The sequence below is a fragment of the Thunnus albacares genome, chromosome 13 (genome assembly GCF_914725855.1).
Source record: "Thunnus albacares chromosome 13, fThuAlb1.1, whole genome shotgun sequence".
In the NCBI taxonomy this organism is placed as follows: domain Eukaryota; kingdom Metazoa; phylum Chordata; class Actinopteri; order Scombriformes; family Scombridae; genus Thunnus; species Thunnus albacares.
In genome coordinates, this window is record NC_058118.1 from 11,481,694 (window position 1) to 11,498,528 (window position 16,835).

At 39.7% G+C, this 16,835-nt stretch overlaps 3 protein-coding genes across 4 annotated transcripts; all 3 read left to right on the forward strand.

The window, feature by feature from the left end:
• Positions 1–637: 637 nt before the first annotated feature.
• On the forward strand, positions 638–4,339 carry dpagt1 (dolichyl-phosphate (UDP-N-acetylglucosamine) N-acetylglucosaminephosphotransferase 1 (GlcNAc-1-P transferase)). The gene is made up of 9 exons (XM_044371605.1): positions 638–1,129; positions 1,243–1,363; positions 1,442–1,655; positions 2,034–2,180; positions 2,449–2,533; positions 2,659–2,847; positions 2,956–3,043; positions 3,795–3,950; positions 4,054–4,339. The coding sequence occupies exons 1-9, from the start codon at positions 975–977 to the stop codon at positions 4,117–4,119; spliced, it is 1,221 nt and encodes a 406-aa protein (XP_044227540.1). The 5' UTR covers positions 638–974; the 3' UTR covers positions 4,120–4,339.
• Positions 4,340–5,754: 1,415 nt separating this feature from the next.
• On the forward strand, positions 5,755–10,014 carry LOC122996007 (histone H4 transcription factor). Its single transcript, XM_044371506.1, has 10 exons — positions 5,755–5,861; positions 6,003–6,168; positions 6,949–7,175; positions 7,350–7,461; positions 7,630–7,782; positions 7,909–7,986; positions 8,432–8,552; positions 8,661–8,799; positions 8,888–9,012; positions 9,101–10,014. The coding sequence occupies exons 2-10, from the start codon at positions 6,009–6,011 to the stop codon at positions 9,453–9,455; spliced, it is 1,470 nt and encodes a 489-aa protein (XP_044227441.1). The 5' UTR covers positions 5,755–5,861; positions 6,003–6,008; the 3' UTR covers positions 9,456–10,014.
• Positions 10,015–10,098: 84 nt separating this feature from the next.
• On the forward strand, positions 10,099–14,499 carry si:ch211-117m20.4 (CUB and sushi domain-containing protein 1). Of its 2 annotated transcripts, none has more exons than XM_044371507.1 (5): positions 10,099–10,944; positions 11,740–11,904; positions 11,985–12,152; positions 12,842–13,042; positions 13,223–14,499. In XM_044371507.1, exons 1-5 carry the CDS (start codon positions 10,836–10,838, stop codon positions 13,234–13,236), a joined length of 657 nt encoding a protein of 218 aa, XP_044227442.1. In that variant the 5' UTR covers positions 10,099–10,835; the 3' UTR covers positions 13,237–14,499. The 2 variants fall into 2 exon arrangements, with proteins under 2 accessions (XP_044227442.1, XP_044227444.1); XM_044371509.1 differs by having other exon boundaries at positions 10,099–10,938.
• The last annotated feature ends 2,336 nt before the right edge of the window (positions 14,500–16,835 follow it).

Genomic DNA, 16,835 nt, shown 5'->3' on the forward strand with positions numbered 1-16,835 from the left:
TGACAGAAGTTTATCAAACAGATGAAATGTCATCCGCAGAAGAGGATGTTGGGGCCACTTTTGCAGTGACAGGAAGCTGCCAGTAGTAAGCTACACTGAATGATACTAAATATATATTTAGTGCCACATTTTATTTTGTACTTTATTGAGTACCTGAATGAACATGAGGTACATTACATTACATACATAAGAAATAGGCAGAAAATGAAATACAAATTTGAAGAAGAATACAGAATAAAAATAATGACTAAAAAATAAATACAAAAAACAGAACAACAGAATAGTTAAATAAAGACATAAAAACAATACACTCATTAACATTTAATGGTCTGAAAGTGCTGCTCACATTCTTCATGAAAAACTGAGAGGAGAGGCCTTTTGTTGGCAAATTTACATTTAAGAATGAAATTTAGCTAAGATAATTATAAGGAAGCTGTGTGTGTCAGGTGAGCTACAAAGATGCAGAGAAATAGTTCTCTTAAAAACATATTCTTGGAAAAAAGCAAATTATATGCATTTTATGAAAGATTTCTCTTCAATCTCAAAATTGGTGCAAGATTGGATCAACCGGTGGGATGTTTGAGAAACTCTCGCGATATTCTAACCTCGCGAGAGGTCGTCCCTCCGGATTATTTTGAAGACTGTGACCGGAAGTGTCATGTTCTCCTGACTCACGGAACTTTATGGTCAAACTGATAGACGTGGAGTTTAGACAGCCAAGTAGTTTACAGATAATAGCATCAACAGCCCGTAATGAGAAATGTTATGGATTACCTGTGTGATATATGGATGTATTCTTCTTTGACACCGGAGTTACGGAGATGTATGCTGCTCTGAAATGACGGTATGACATGTTTTTACCTCGGTGAAGACAGCCAAAGCTCGTTCATCGATCGCCTGAAAGGGGAACGTCAGATTATCTAGAAACGTGATTTGATCTGTCAGAAACTGACCCACCAAAAAACCCTGCAAACATGTCGCCAGTACCCGTCCTGCCGCTGGTGATCAACTGCTTCATGTCTGTGCTGGGCTGCATGGCCACAATCAAACTCATTCCTGCCTTCAAAGACCATTTCATCTCAGCTAGGCTGTACGGAATGGACCTAAACAAAACAAATAAAAAGGAAGTGTGAGTCATTCTTGTATCTATCTTATGATTTCTTATCCTTCACTGTTTAATAATATGTCAAATTTATGCTACCTTTCTGCCCTAATTTTCGCCTTCTCACCCCTTTTTTGCAGCCCAGAGTCCCAGGGTGTCATCAGTGGGACGGTCTTCCTCATCATCCTCTTCTGCTTCATCCCAGTGCCTTTCCTTAGCTGCTTTGTAGGAGATCAGTGCAAGGGCTTCCCACACAATGAGGTGGCTAGACTGATGTGTAGTAAAACTGTGTGTTTACTCTCAAATATCTAATCTAATCTCGGTGTTGTTTTTGGTCAGTTTGTACAGCTGATAGGCGCACTCTTGGCCATCTGTTGTATGATCTTCCTGGGATTTGCTGATGATGTGCTGAACCTGCGGTGGAGACACAAGCTCCTGCTTCCCACCATGGCTTCCCTGCCACTGCTGATGGTCTATTTTACCAACTTTGGTAACACAGTCATCGTGGTGCCCAAGCCCTTCAGAGCACTACTTGGGCTGCACTTGGATCTGGGTGAGTTGCGTGGTTGTTTAAATTATACATTCATGCATTCATGGGGCTGCAGTCGCAGCAGGGCAATCAAGATAGCCAGATGTCCTCCCAAGTCCCTCCAGGGGGATGCCAAGATGTTCCCATCCCAGATGGGGGATATTTAATCCCTCCAGCGTGTTTTTTTTATCTGGGGTGTCTCTACTAATTTTCAACTGGGAGCCATTGAAAAGTAGTACAGTTGAAATATAAATCTTCATAGAAAACAGAGAAGCAGTTGTCTATGATTTTTTTTTCCCAATACAGCTGAAACTGCTCGGGGCTTTTCTGAGGAAATACTGTACCAGTAAATTTGGGAACTGGGATTTTCATGTTCAGTCATTCTTCCTTTTTCTTTGATAGGTATTCTTTACTATGTCTACATGGGAATGCTCGCGGTATTCTGCACAAACGCCATCAACATCCTAGCCGGAATTAACGGCATCGAGTCAGGTCAAGCTCTGTTTATCTCCGGCTCCATCATCGTCTTCAACCTGCTTGAGCTCAGTGGTGTGTGTGGTTTCTCATCAGCATCACAGATCAGTCCATCTGCACTGCAAGTCATGAGTGTATTTGATATTGATATGTTTGTTTCACTGGAAAATCCCTGAAAGAAGTGAAAATACTTTTGAAATAAGTGAGGAATAATCCAACTGCACTGGCAGAATTTGTCACTCTTTGAAGAAAAGAATTTTACACTAATATGATACAGCAGGACTAATGTGGACATTTTTGGTTTGACATTGGTTTGTTGTAACTTGGTCGTCTTATTTATCAGGAGATTACCACGATGACCACGTTTTCTCCCTCTACTTCATGATACCCTTCTTCTTCACCACATTAGCACTTTTTTACCACAACTGGTAAGTTTAACCTATTAACCTGAGGCAGTTCTATGAAAAATGTTCCCCACATTTGGAAGTGCAGAGGAATATTTGATATGTCTGTTCTTACATTTTTCTCAATTTGCAACCTGTTGTTGTCACAGGTACCCCTCATCTGTGTTTGTGGGAGACACTTTCTGCTACTTTGCAGGGATGACCTTTGCTGTAGTCGGCATCTTGGGACACTTCAGCAAAACAATGCTGCTGTTCTTCATTCCTCAAGTGGTTAACTTTGTCTACTCTTTGCCTCAGCTTTTCCACGTCATCCCCTGTCCCAGACACAGACTCCCCAGGTAACCTGCTGCTCATGGACTTCTTCAATCATCCTGTATGCTGTTATGCTCTCTCATTGTTTGTATTTACTTCTTTTTTTTTTCTCCCTATATTACCGACAATGAAAGACTGAATCCAGACACAGGCAAACTGGGGATGAGCTACTCTAAATTCAAAAGAAAGGACCTTTCTAAATTAGGACATCTCATTCTGAGGGTAAAGCTCTTTCTCTTGTGTGTTCTTTTGTTGAATGTACTTGCCCGCTACTTTGCTTTTGTCCAGTTTTATTGAGCAAGAACATTTCACTCCAGGGCTTTAATATATATATATATATATATATATATATATATATATATATATATATATATATATATATATATATATATAATAAAAATGTAATAAGAATTGAATTAAAAATGATATATCAAAGGGAAAAGCAGAAAATCTTCACATTGGAGAAGATGAAACGAGAGAACGTTTGGCAGTTTCACTTGCTAATCGGCTTAAAACAATTAATTGATACGAAAATTGTTGCTAATTAATTTTCTGGCTCTTGACTAAACATTTAATCAACTGATTGTCTCTGCTTTATTTCACCCACAATGTCAGCATGCAGAGGCATTATTTGATGTAAAACACATAGACTTGCCGTGACCATGCAAGGGCCAGCATACAGTACACCCTCAATTCATGACAGCAAGCAGGTAGCAGCATGCCTGGTGGTGCAGATAAACTTTTAACTGTTAATTAGCCTGATAATTATATAGAATTACCTTTTTTGTTGTTGTTATAATTACAATTTGAATTGCTGATAAAATTGTAGATGTGGGAGTGATTTAGAGGCCTGGTACCAGTGCTTGTAGTTTGGTCTACACGTGAACCAGACAAGTGGCGGACTTCAAGCTGTTATTTGTTGTTATGTGTTTATTGGTTGATTAAAAAAAAAAAAACCTTTGCTCCTCAACAGGTGGCAGAGTTATTGAAACTGCTAGAAGTGCGAAGGGGCCAAGAGGGAGATGGTGAATTTATTGAGTGCAACAACATGACCTTAATAAATCTTGTACTGAAATTACTCGGCCCCATCCATGAGAGAAACCTCACAGTCATCATGCTCATCATACAGGTAATAACAAAACACCTGCTGTACCTAAATCCCCTGGAAGAGTGTTAGTCATTGGAAAATATATGAAAGTTTCACCGGGTGCTCATTTCTGTGTCTGTGGCAGGTGATGGGCAGCGCAGTGGCTTTTGGGATCCGTTATCATCTGGTGCGCCTCTTCTACGACGTCTAGACAGCTCTGCAGGAAACCAGAGAGAATACTGACTGAGAAAATATGATATATTTGTGGAACTATTTCACAGGCTCATTGTTCATACGCCTTTTAATAGATTCCATTACCTCGCTGTTACTTCTCTGCCTCAGACTTTGACCCAGTGCAAAGATTTAAAGTGATATTTCACTTTGGTAGAACATTTTCATATACCGTGTAAGCATAAACAGCTTCAACAGTTGTGTTTGTTATTCTCCTTCCACCATGTGTTTCATGAATTACAGGCAGGATAATGTAACATTGTCATCTGTGTTCACCCTGAAGGTATATTTTTTTATACTGGGTTTTTGTAAGGATAGTAGAGTAAGTGGGGGTGACTTTCAGTCTTCAGAGCTGCCAACATCAGCTCTTAAATTGTTACTGTTTGATAAGTTTAAGAACTTATAGAAGGGCTCACTCACACTTCATTTTGCATGACTATCAATCCATGCAACATGTGAGTTATCTTTTTTTTCATCTGAATAAACGCACACAGAATGATCATCGTAAACAAAAGCAGTGAAAACATAAGGAAGTCCAAAGACTATCACTGAGAATATCGGTGGAGACAGATAAATAGATGGAATATTAGAGGAAATTGAGGTCTTTGAAAGGTGAAGGGTGTCCCGACTACAATAATTAGAATTGATTGTTTTTAGTTTTCTTGGTATTATTGGATACATATCTGTATTTTTATGACGGATATGTATGTTCCCCAGGGGTTCATCAATGTGAAGTCGAATGCCACTGGACTATTTTGTTTAGGAATGTAACTACAAATGGGAAACGGTTTATTGTTGAGATGGAAGCCTCAAACTGAGAAATAAAGGCTGAGAAAATTAAAATAGAAGATTTGTACCGTCATTGTTATTTGCAGTGGTGGAAGATGGTATTCAGATTCTTAAATAAAAGTAGCAACGCTACTATTAAAAAATACTTCATTACAAATTAGAGTCCTTCACAATCTTACTTAAAATATGAAAGTATTATTAGCTAAATGTGCGTAAGAGTAAAAGCATTTATTTTACCCAAATCTAGAGGAGTGTTATTATATAATGATAGTATTTGTATACAATATGTCAGCCTGAAATAACAAGGAATTGCAATGCAAAAACATCTGGGTCACACTTTAGTAGCTAAATTTAATGGGGATCCTTATCAACAGTGTTAAATGATGCTTTGATACTTTGATGAAAAACGTGGATATTGGCATATTGTCGATTTTTAAAATACTTAAATATTGGTATGAGCCTCTGAATTCCAGTATCAGTCAGGCTCTGATACTTTATATAGCGTTGGGTATTTTAATCTGTAACACTGTATGAGCTGATTATAACTACTGCCGAATAACTGTGGAGTCAAATGTACCCAATGTACCATGCGCCTCTGAAATGTAGCAGAGCATAAATATAAGGTAGAATAAAATGAAAATAATCTCATAATTGCACGTACAGTAACTAAGTAAATGTACTTAGTTACTTTCCATTGCAAAAGTGGTAAATAGTAAATACTAGATTAGATGGGAAGGGACGAGAGTTTTGCTAATCGTCCCCATCTATCACCAACAAAGTAGAGCTGGAGGCGGAACAGATTACATCCGGAACCCTGGAAGTGGTCCTTGTTTCTGGGGAGACATCTGCACGGAACAGTCAAAGCAACTCCGATGTTTACATGATTTCTGTGTTTCCAAAACAGCCATCAGCAGAGCTGAAGCTCGTATTTAAGTAAGGAGTTGTCTCATTGTATGTTTTTCGTTTGTCACAGTCTTCGAGGATATTGATTCAGGGGTTTTATTAGAGCCGGAGAGTGTTGTAAAGACTTCCTGGTAGCATCACGCTGGGTGTAAAACAGACACTACATTTTAGAAAGAGATGCCTCACAACAAACGGATACAGAAGAAAACACTGAAGCTGGAGTGTGAGTGGGGGTCGTGTCAGGAGTCGTTCAGTTTGATGGAAAACTTCTGCAAGCATGCGGAGGGTCACCTTGCTGTGAACATGGCGGAGGAGGACGATGAAGAAGAAGCAGAGGGTGAGATGCTTTCAGTCTTATAATGAACAGTATCTACCTGTGGCTGGTCTAATGTTGGCGTATTTCGTGCTGTAACGAGTAACGTTAATGTGGAGGCGAATAAAGAGTGCAGCCTTGATAGTTGTACATATTTGTACTGCAGCTCATAGGATTGAAATGAAACAATGGCTGAAGTTAAAATGGGTTTTTATGGCCACACAGTTTAAAGGACGACTTCATAATTTTTCATGTCTGTCTTAAAACAATAGTCAGGTGCCAAATTGAACATTGAAATAGGTTTTTCTTGCTGTAATCATCCCTCCTGTTCATACTGACCATTAGAAGATCTCTCCAATGCACTTACAATGTAAGTGATGGGGGCCAAAATCTGCAGTCCTCCCTCTGTGCAAAAATGTATCTGAAGGTAATATGAAGCTTCAGCCATCCAAGTGAGTCAAATCATGAAGATATCTTTCAACATTGCAGTCTTTTTACTGTCAAAGTCCCTCTTTTTTTGCTATTTTTGTTACTAAGACTGTAAATGTGGCAGATATCCACTTGATGTGACTAACTCAGACTGCTGATTATATTAATTTGTCCAAATTTGACTACAGTTCTACACCTTTCATCAGAATTGCATCCAACCTCTCCCAAATTAAAGCTTAAAGTTGCCATTTTAACCACAAGTCGTCGCTTAACTTTATATCCAATGTGCTGGAGTACTTTTAGATGATAAACAATAAATATTAATGCATAAATAGAGATGCCCACTCATGCAAACTCTTTGCTTTTTGTGCCAAGAGGAGAGAAACTGTCTCTGGAAAGACTGCGGTTTCTGCTCTGTGGAGGGCCCTGAAGAGGTGCGACGACATCTCTTCTTTCACTGTTACCATACTAAGCTGAAGCAGTTGGGTCAGCAGGTGCTTAACGCCCAGCCGGAGATTGGCAGCTGCTCCATCGGCTACCACAACCGCAACATCATCCCTGAAATTCCAGACAATTTTATCTGCCTCTGGGAGGAATGTGAGGTAAGCTTGGCAGAGGCTGGTGCTGCTGCTAGTGGAGCTAAGAAAACAAACGCCTAAATAAATCACTTGATTTAACAGTTTGTGAGATTTGGTGGAAAATAATATTAGATGCTAGGCCATTAGGCCACATTTTCTTAAACTCAAACTATTTCTTTCTTTGCATATTTGTCAAAGCAACCGCCGTATGAAAACCCAGAGTGGTTCTACCGCCATGTGGAGATGCATAGCCTGTGTATAGATATACCAGCAGGAGACTGTGAATTCCCAATACGCTGCGGATGGAAAGGTAAGCTATTAAACATGATTGATCTTAATATTATGGTTCAGAAATGTCAGTGTAACTTAAGATTTCACAACAAAGTTTCGGTTAAAGAGGTTTAAAAGTTTAGGTTTAAAATAAAATACTGAGGATGTCGGGTCATTGAGTTTAAGTTCTGTGACTGTTCTTCTCCAGATTGCGAAGCCACCGCTAAAGGGCGTCCTAAGCTGCGGGAGCACCTGCGCAGCCACACCCAGGAGAAGGTAGTGGCGTGTCCAGGCTGTGGTGGGATGTACGCCAGCAACACAAAGTTCTTCGACCACATAATTCGACAGAGCGCCATGGAAGGTAAAATTATAGGCTCCAGGGATTCTGACAGCAAGATGAATAGCAATGTGTCTAACTTATTTTGGTTCAACTAACATCTAGTAATTCTTGCTTTGCTTTGTGTGCTCGTATTTATGTTTTCTGTAGGTCAGAGGTTCCAGTGTTCTCACTGTTCCAAACGTTTTGCAACAGAAAGACTACTGAGAGACCACATGAGGACCCACGGTCAGTCCACACATAAAAGCTTTATCAGTATTATCAGTTGTTCCCAAAATGTGTAGATTTGTAGGGGGAAAAATAAAGTGAAGCCTTAAAACACTAGACAGCTATTTTGGCATGTTTGAGCTTAATAACTGTAAATCTGGTACAGTTTCAGCCTTTCAAAACCATTTTCAAATCATTTTTTAGTATATTTTTTAGAGAGTATAAACTCTCAAGACCTCTCCATCCTGTGATCAGCAATTCCCATTACAAATAAATCCCTGTTGTTATGGAAAAGTGTCAGGTTTTCCACCATGATTTCTGGGTTTAACAGAAGAATAAGTACTAATAGGCCTTTATAATGTCTATTTTTACCAAATGACCATATAATAGACTTTAGTATTGAAGTGAGTGAGGGATTCCTGTTGGATGATTTTTGTCTCATCATTGATTTGTTTCACTGGTACAGTGAGCCACTACAAATGCCCACTGTGTGACATGACTTGTCCATCACCGTCATCACTGCGCAACCATATCAAGTTCCGCCACAGTAACGAGAAGCCATACAGCTGCGACTACTGCGAGTACAGGTATCACCTCCTCTGAAGCTGCAGCAATACAAATCAAGATGAAGCTGGTAGACAAGCAGTTACATTTATGTTATCTTAATACTCGCACTCTTGATTTTATTTTCATAGCTGTAAGAATCTGATCGACTTGCGTAAACACCTGGAAACCCACAGCAGCGAGCCGGCATTCCACTGCGACGTTCCTGGCTGTGGCTTCACCTCTCGTACCCTCACCACCATGAAGATTCACCATAAAAAAGAGCATGAGGTGAAAGGGGGACTCTTTTAAATAATCGTTAACTTGCCTTCAGAGAGGAATTTTTAATGTCATTTATCATCCTCTAATTTTCTTTCAGGGTAATTTTGTAGCTCGCTACAAGTGCCACGTGTGTGGTCAGTGCTTCACCAGGGGCAACAACCTTACTGTCCATCTGCACAAAAAGCACCAATTCAAATGGCCGTCTGGACACCCAAGGTTCAGGTAAGTCTTGAATCGATCCATCCAGTAATGCTGAATTTGAGATGTGTGGAATGTCACAGCACTGATTGCCTCCCTGTCACTCTGCCAGGTACAAGGAGCATGAGGACGGCTTCTTGAGGCTGCAGCTGATTCGCTACGAGAGCGTGGAGCTGACAGAGCAATTGATGAGAGAAAGACAAAATAGGCAGGAGGACGAGGACAGTGGCCAGACCGAGGCGGAGGAAGAATCCCCCGGGGCAGCTCTTTCGGAAGTGCAGGTAGAACTGAGAGGGGTGCTGCTGGAGGAGCAGAGGCCTGAGGAGCCGACCGTCAGCACTGAGGAGGGCGTTCAAGAAGAGAGCATGCTGTACGTTCTCACTGGAGGCTTGTCACAGGCAGGGGAGGACACTGTCATGCTGCAACTCCAGGATACTGCTCAGCAGCAAGGAATGCAGATGATTTGAACAGTCTTGCACACACACCCCGTACATGACTGGACACTCTTTAATCCACTGTACTGTTTCTCAGATGCACAGCAAATGTATGAAGAATCTAGTGGAGTTTCTGTGCCTTTAGTGGGGGCTGCACAGAGATGTAGATTAGGTGTAAAACGTCTAAATGAAGGGATGTGTGCTCCATGATGACCCATAAGCCTATATTAGGCAATAAACCAGTTTGTATGTGTTTTGTTTGCTAATGTTGAGCTTGTGTCCAACCTGTTGGCCTGTATTTTTTAAAAATATTTTTTCAGTTCATTTATTTTGTCTCGCACTGTAACATCTTCAGACTTACTAATGCTGCACTGCCAAGTGGATGACCATTCTCTGTGAGATGGAGAGGCTGTCCCAAATTCAGAAATACATCAGTCACACCCTTAAAGGTTTGGAATAATGGTTTTACAAGAATTACATGTTCACCAAAATGTCTGGAGCCCAGCAAAGAGGGGCTAACTTATTAGCTTGGAGAGCATGTTTGTTTGTTTTTTTATGCTTAATCTACAATTTGAATAAACATCTGACACAATGTTTATAAAAATCACATTTTTTTTTACTTATTCAGATGTTTTTAATGTTACATCAAGATCTTTACCAGTACTATGGTGCCCCCTGCTGATATTAGTTGCTCTAGTGCAGCTCTATTGTGTGTTCAATGAATGTTATTCGTATATGTTTGGAACTGACTGATCTCTTGGTAGACACATGGTTATTAGGTGACTTTAAACTGAAATTTTTAGTATCTGGTATTATTGATTGATGGTCAGTTACTTTTCATGTATGTGATTTGAAATCTTTCTGCCTAAATGGAAAAACACATCTGGTTGTGTTAATGAAAAGTGTGAACGAGGGCCGACTTTGTTTGGCAGTTTACCCATTCAGTGAAACTTTCCTGCAAAAGATTTTCAAAATCCTACTATTTGACTCAAGAAGTACATATCAATATCAGTGCAAATGTTCAGACAACAAAAATACTGTTTATCATTACTCTACACCTGACAATAACAATATAACATGATCTTCTCATCCTGTTTTTGCTTTGATTTTCATAAAATTTCTGGTGATCAGGCGACACGCCTTCGTTTGAGCTGTGAATCCAGTCACAGAATGATTAGCGGTGTGTAGAAGATTAGGCACCACACGGAGCTTAGTTTAGTGTTACTTACTGCTCTCTGCTTCCTCGTTCTGCAGTCAGTGAACTCAGCTCTACTGGGACGGTTGCTAATGGCTTTATGTCTGTTGACGTCGCGATGATGATGATGTATAGACCGCTGCAGGACAGCAATATGACATAGCCTTAGTTCCCAGATCCATCTGCAGATTTTTCACAGAAACTGATTGCATCAGAAGATGGGCACCATGAGGTTACATCCACTGCTGCTGCTGCTGTTGGTGTTTGGGTCCTTCCAAAGAGCGATTTCTCAGTTTCCTGAAAGGATTGGAGTGGTGGAAGGTAGTGGTAAGACCTCCTATTATGCCAATATGTTTTTCAATCATGCTCTAGTCTTTTTAGTCATGGGACAGAGCTCATTGCATTGTGGGAACAGTTCTTATGGATCCCTACAGTATGTAACAACAATAACATCTTTCTTAATCTTGTAGCCTGAAGTGCATTTTCAGTTTGGGTTTTGCATAGAAAATCCATAAAGATTCCCTCCAGACATATTTTAAGATGTATGTAAAATACTCTACTTTGAATAATAATTTGTGTCTGATATAGTTTTTCTACCAAAAGAATATCTTGTTAAAAAAATGACATCTACTCCTTCTCACTCATTAAAAAATCCGGAAACTATGAATATGCAAATATATTTAATTTCAGAAGCTGCTGGATGCAAGATGTTCCCTTGTTCACTGAAAAGTCAATTCTCATTTTATATGCACTGGAGGCTTCAAGTTTCCACATCACATTTGTGTAAATTGATTATTGGACCAGGATTGATTTCAAAACTGTTTGTGATGTCACAAATCCAATTTTAAGGGGTGGGCCTTAAAATTGGATTTGGATTTTCTGTAATCACAGACAAACTTTCCACTTTCAGCAGATGAAGATGAAAACAGCCTTCTAGTGTCAAACTCTGCACAAACATCAATCTGCATAGTGAAGCTCAAACATCCAACTGAAGGAACAAGAAGAAACATTTTTGAGTGGAGGGAAACTTTAAGAACCATTATTGTTTTATTGATTATATGGGTGTTTGTGATTTGTCCTGTTCAAGTGTTTGAAAAAGCTAATTCAAATGTTTTACTGTAGGTGAGACGGAATGGATTCCCGAACCGGATTTCATAGACGACATGTATTGGTCTGGGACAGCGCCTCTTTGTTATGGAGGCTGTAAGTCTCTCCACCAGGAGCTGAGGAGAGATCGCTGTGGGGACTCAAGCTGCTGCTGGCTCGGCTACAAGTCCCTGTGCAGAGGTAAGACTTGGACTGCAACAATGTCTGACATGAATGGAGCTTTGTACCATGCTTTGCATTGTCTTTCCCCTGTATGGCAGTGAACTGTGGGAGGCCAGACGTGGACTATAATGGAATAGTGTATGGTAATGACTGGTGGGTGGGCTCTGTGGTGAGGTACGCCTGTCGTCCTGGCTTCTTGCTGGTGGGAAACCCCACCAGATTTTGCCAGCCTAATGGCCTGTGGACCCCGAAACCTACCTGCCTCCGTGAGTAAACGCAATACTACATTAAGTCACACAAAGATTTTATGGTAACACTTTACAAATCATATTCGTAAGTAATGCTTAACTATGCGTGACTGAAATTAGACAAAATAGACCCCATATTTTTGACACACTTACATAGTGGGTGGAACTTAGTTGTTTTTTTTGTATTTGTGTTGTTGTTGAATGCAGCCGAGTCAAAATCATCTAGCAGGTACCAATTGACAAATTAGAGGAGAATGATCATGTGTTTAAGCTCAACAGAAGTGTTGTAGGCCTACACAATAAACTGACAACTGAGTGTCTGTTGTCATAGAGATATGAAGCTTTTTTTCTAGAGAGGCTGAACTAATGCGTGGTCCTGAAATAAACTTTTATATAAGAGGAATTCAGCTAATTTGCATTCGCATATCAAGTAATGTATGAAGTAACTGTGAATTAACATTTCTTAACTGATGATCTATCATAAGTGTGAACTAATCACATAAAGTCATAGTGGCATGATCATTTGTTAATGGTCAGCAACAGGGATTTATGATACATCCTGCATTAATTCATGCATTAAATCATCATGAGTCATTATTTAAGCATTACTCAAGTATATGATTCGTACCTTTATTATAAAGTGTTACCGATTTTATCATCTCTGCCCTGTCAGCTCATCATTTGATTTCACTTTGCCTGTCTCGTAGGAATGTGTCAGCGGGGACGCATTGAAATCAGTGAGAAGGAGCTGAACGGGACCTGCAACTCCACCTGCGCGTACAAGAGCTACTTCGGCCCCCCCAAACAGGGCTGCACTCTGATAGACAACTGCAAGAAGAAGGACACCGGCTGGAAGCGGTTCTTTGCACAGTGTGTCCCTTGCATTTGTGACTGCGCTTTATCATGTGGTGAGTAGCTTCCACACCACACTCTCAGGTATAAATGACCGCCTTTTTTTTAAACTGATGCAATGTTGTCTCAGTGCAAACTTGACTGTGGTTGATCATTGCTTTAAACTTGAATTTGCTGTTTTTCTTTGAGGGATTCCCTGCAAAGAACATAACATTTTTGTCTTTTTTTATTTTTAGTAACTACAGGCTAAAACATGGAGAAAAAACACATGTTGACGGTACAATGAGACATCAAATGAAGAAAGATATGGACAGCTCGTACACCACAGAGCCACACTATGTTTCATCTGCTTCATCTGTTGTGTGGACAACTCAATGGACAAAAATCTGGATGTTTGAGGACATTAATTTAATCTTTCTGGCACTCTAAATCTAATGATTTCTCCTTGGTTTTTATATAAAGGATAATACTCTATGATCAGGAGACTTCGGTGCCTCACGTTCAAATCCCTCTGAGTCAATGGTGAATTATGAGCAAAGCAGAACTGCAAAGTTCAGTTAATCTCTGTGTGATAAAGGGTAAAGAGATAGAAAAGAAAAGTGAGGTGAATTTTACTCAGCTAAAAAAGGGTCAAATAGTTAAATACTTAAAATGAAAATAGTCAACCTCAAGTGCCACGTGGTGAATTTGATTTTTAATAAAAAGCTCATTTTCAGTAAGCAAATTATTGTTCACAAGACAGCACTTGGTAGCTCAGGCACCTTTTTCTGAATTAATTCGGTGCTAAATATGATTTTATGTCACCAGGTCAGATCACCAGGAGCATTACACAAACTCTTTTAACATGTGTGTCTGTAAACATGTTTATGTTTCTGAGAGACAGGTAGAAAGAAAGATGAACATAAGGAGAGTGGGAAGTGAAACCGCTGAGATTAGTGTCTCTGCCTCATCGCTCCTCCTCTCAGTCCATCTGTCCTGGAAGGAGCTGAAACCTTAATCTTGTTAGAAAGGGAGGAGCTTTGGCAGGAAGGTCAGGGGTCAGTGTTAACACGGAGAATGTTGTACACCTTATACACAGATTGATTTTTCAGTAGTATGCTATGTATATTTTTTACATTTAAATTATTATGACAAATGGCCCAAAATATCCATTTTTGTTTGAAAATTAAATCTTTACTTTCATATAGATGGAATTTATTACTGTGAAACTATGTCTGCATTTGAATGGAATAAAAATAAAGAAAACACTGCTGCTCCACCTGAACAACTTAAACAGAAATAGTTTCTCTGAATGTTTAAATGTGTCACAGTGTTTAAAACCATGACACATTTAAGCCCTTGACACTTTCATGAAATGAACCTCTACCAGCTTATTTTTTTTAATCCAGCACTTTCTTGGTTCTAACAGTTGAAAGCAGAAATTTCAAGCTTGAATTTGCAGTAGTCTCCTTAAACAGACTGTAATGTGTTATGAGTAGGGACAAAAGGCTGCCACTAATACTCATCTGGCTTCCAAATGTTATTCAAAAGTGTTCTGAACTCAAACAGCTCTGATGGACATTAGCGTTTCTGGCCTGTGACATTTCTTCTTATATTGGTTTTGAGTTTTTCAAGTATGTTATGTCGTAGTCATTCTTGATACCCCGTATATTTTTAGAAAACTTCTAACAAACTCAAAGAATTGCAGATGACACAAGGAGAAGTCAAGGTCAAACATTCACAAAATGTAAATAAATGTTGCATATGTTTTTCAACCACTGCCACTCTGATTATTTGCTCATATGTTTGATACTGATACAGACTCACTAACATATTTTATTATCTGTGTGCATTTGATAGATGAATTTCCTCTTGCAAACCACTAGATGTCACTGTATGGTTTATTTTCACATTCAGCACCACATTTGACTTTACAGGGACTTGATCTTCCAGAGACAACCATGATAGCAAAAAATTAAAAAAGGAAATGAAGTTTTCATCTCATTGTGTTCCACATCTGACCCTGAAGACTTACTGCTACACAGTGAAGATGGCTCATCACTGTTGGGACCAGGTGCTGAACTTGAGGATGATGTGTTCGTTTTCTTGTGGTGTGTAGCAGCCAATTCCTGTGAAAAGGATTGAAGTGAGATTGTAATATTTCAGATTCTGGAGGAGCAAAGTGTTCAGTTGACAATGTTCTGGCCGTAATAGCATTTAGAGGATAATAAGGAACTATTAGTACATCCTCTTTTCTCCAAAAAAAAACTTAAGTACTCTAGAATAACCCAAAGTATAATTAAAAAAATGACTTGCTATAATTACATAGTTGCACCAAAAAGATGACATCAAGAAATAAAAGGCAGAGATTGAGTAATATTGTCACAACAATAAGATTTTAGTCTAATCACATTAGGGGACATCCTGAGGCAATAAATGAAAGAACAGCCAATTCTCATGTGTCATTACTCCTTATTAAGTCTTCCTCAGATAAGTTCTATTGAAACTCAGGGGAGGATACTCACCCACATCCAGCCTGGTTAACTCTCCTGAGCTTTCTGACAGGATCTCCCAGTACGTCTGCTCACCTTCACTTCCACCTACTCCATTCACACTCTCCAGCAACAGGCCAAAGTCTGGGTCCACCTTCACTGTGAACCTGTAAAATGTGTCCACAGGAGCTGAAATGTCTCATCGCAATCTTAAATACGTAGAGGAAACAGCTGAGCCACATTTAAGAATAAAGGATTATATGCAAAGATATTAAAGGGGATGTCACGGGCAGGTCTTACTTGAAGTCCCGCTGTGTTTCCTGCAGTCTGCTCAGAGCGCCCAGCAGCACACCTCCCTCTGCCACAGAGCTGGAATAGGACTCAGGAGTCATGTTGGACAGGTCATTCACTACAGACAGTCTGATAGGAAGAGTTGCTGGACCTGCACACCATGTTACATTCTCTTATTCATGAAACACACACACACAAAGCTACCAAAATGAGTCATTTAAGGTTAGTTTTTTTTCATATATTCACCTCTATCTGTGAGCATTCCTTGTATGAGTAACAGCAGGAGGCCCACAGAGAGGACAGCAGCTGTTCTAAGTGCCATCCTGTGTGATGTTTCTCTTCTGATGTCTGTTTAATATCACAGCAGCTCAGTACTTATACTCTGCCTAGCCCTCATTTGTGCAAACTCCAGTCCCCGAATACCTTTAATCCTGCAGTCACCACGTCGCTCTGCAAAGACAGCTTTTGTTGAGTTTAAATAATCACAGACTGCAAACTAACACAAGTGTTTGCAGTTACTGTTGATGTGGTGGCTTATGAATGGACACACTTAATGATCATTTAGATGATTAATGAGCTGTCTGGTGGTCATGTTTTCTCAGAAGGTATGAATGAGAATGGTTGGATGTTTTTAATATAATTCATGCATGCAAACTTCATTCCATGGAGGATGTAAGAAAGGTCATCTCTCTTTCCTCAAGGAAATTATGTCATTACACAATCAGGATTTGGCCTTTGAAGTAGAATAATAGATGGAAGTAGCACATGGTGTCCTTCTTTGAGTCTGTCTACATTTATCAATCATGCTTGAAAATGGTAATGCATCACATACACTGGAGCCTTGATCTTTATTTTGGATGCTGACATGTCTCCATCAGGGATGACTTATACAAAGAAACCACAGGTGGCTGGCAACACAGTGTAAATCTGTGGTGAATTACAGGCATATTCATGTAGTCTGGCTTTTCAATCATTGATTCAGGTCTATATGTGTTACCCTGTCTGCGTCTAAGAATAGGAAACTGGTTATCCTAGCAGCTATATGAAGGCAAATCACAGAGAGATGGTTTTCTGTGCTGAGATCGCT

What these genes read in the sequence shown, in the direction of transcription:
- dpagt1 (XM_044371605.1), top strand. Translation starts at nt 975, where the DNA reads ATGTCGCCAGTACCCGTCCTGCCGCTGGTGATCAACTGCTTCATGTCT. An exon ending in TGGGCTGCACTTGGATCTGG is followed by an intron (nt 1,656 to 2,033) that starts GTGAGTTGCGTG and finishes TTTCTTTGATAG; the next exon opens with GTATTCTTTACTATGTCTAC. An exon ending in CCCAGACACAGACTCCCCAG is followed by an intron (nt 2,848 to 2,955) that starts GTAACCTGCTGC and finishes CGACAATGAAAG; the next exon opens with ACTGAATCCAGACACAGGCA.
- LOC122996007 (XM_044371506.1), top strand. Translation starts at nt 6,009, where the DNA reads ATGCCTCACAACAAACGGATACAGAAGAAAACACTGAAGCTGGAGTGT. An exon ending in AGACCACATGAGGACCCACG is followed by an intron (nt 7,987 to 8,431) that starts GTCAGTCCACAC and finishes TCACTGGTACAG; the next exon opens with TGAGCCACTACAAATGCCCA. An exon ending in TGCGACTACTGCGAGTACAG is followed by an intron (nt 8,553 to 8,660) that starts GTATCACCTCCT and finishes TTATTTTCATAG; the next exon opens with CTGTAAGAATCTGATCGACT.
- si:ch211-117m20.4 (XM_044371507.1), top strand. Translation starts at nt 10,836, where the DNA reads ATGGGCACCATGAGGTTACATCCACTGCTGCTGCTGCTGTTGGTGTTT. An exon ending in TGGAGTGGTGGAAGGTAGTG is followed by an intron (nt 10,945 to 11,739) that starts GTAAGACCTCCT and finishes GTTTTACTGTAG; the next exon opens with GTGAGACGGAATGGATTCCC. An exon ending in CTACAAGTCCCTGTGCAGAG is followed by an intron (nt 11,905 to 11,984) that starts GTAAGACTTGGA and finishes CCTGTATGGCAG; the next exon opens with TGAACTGTGGGAGGCCAGAC.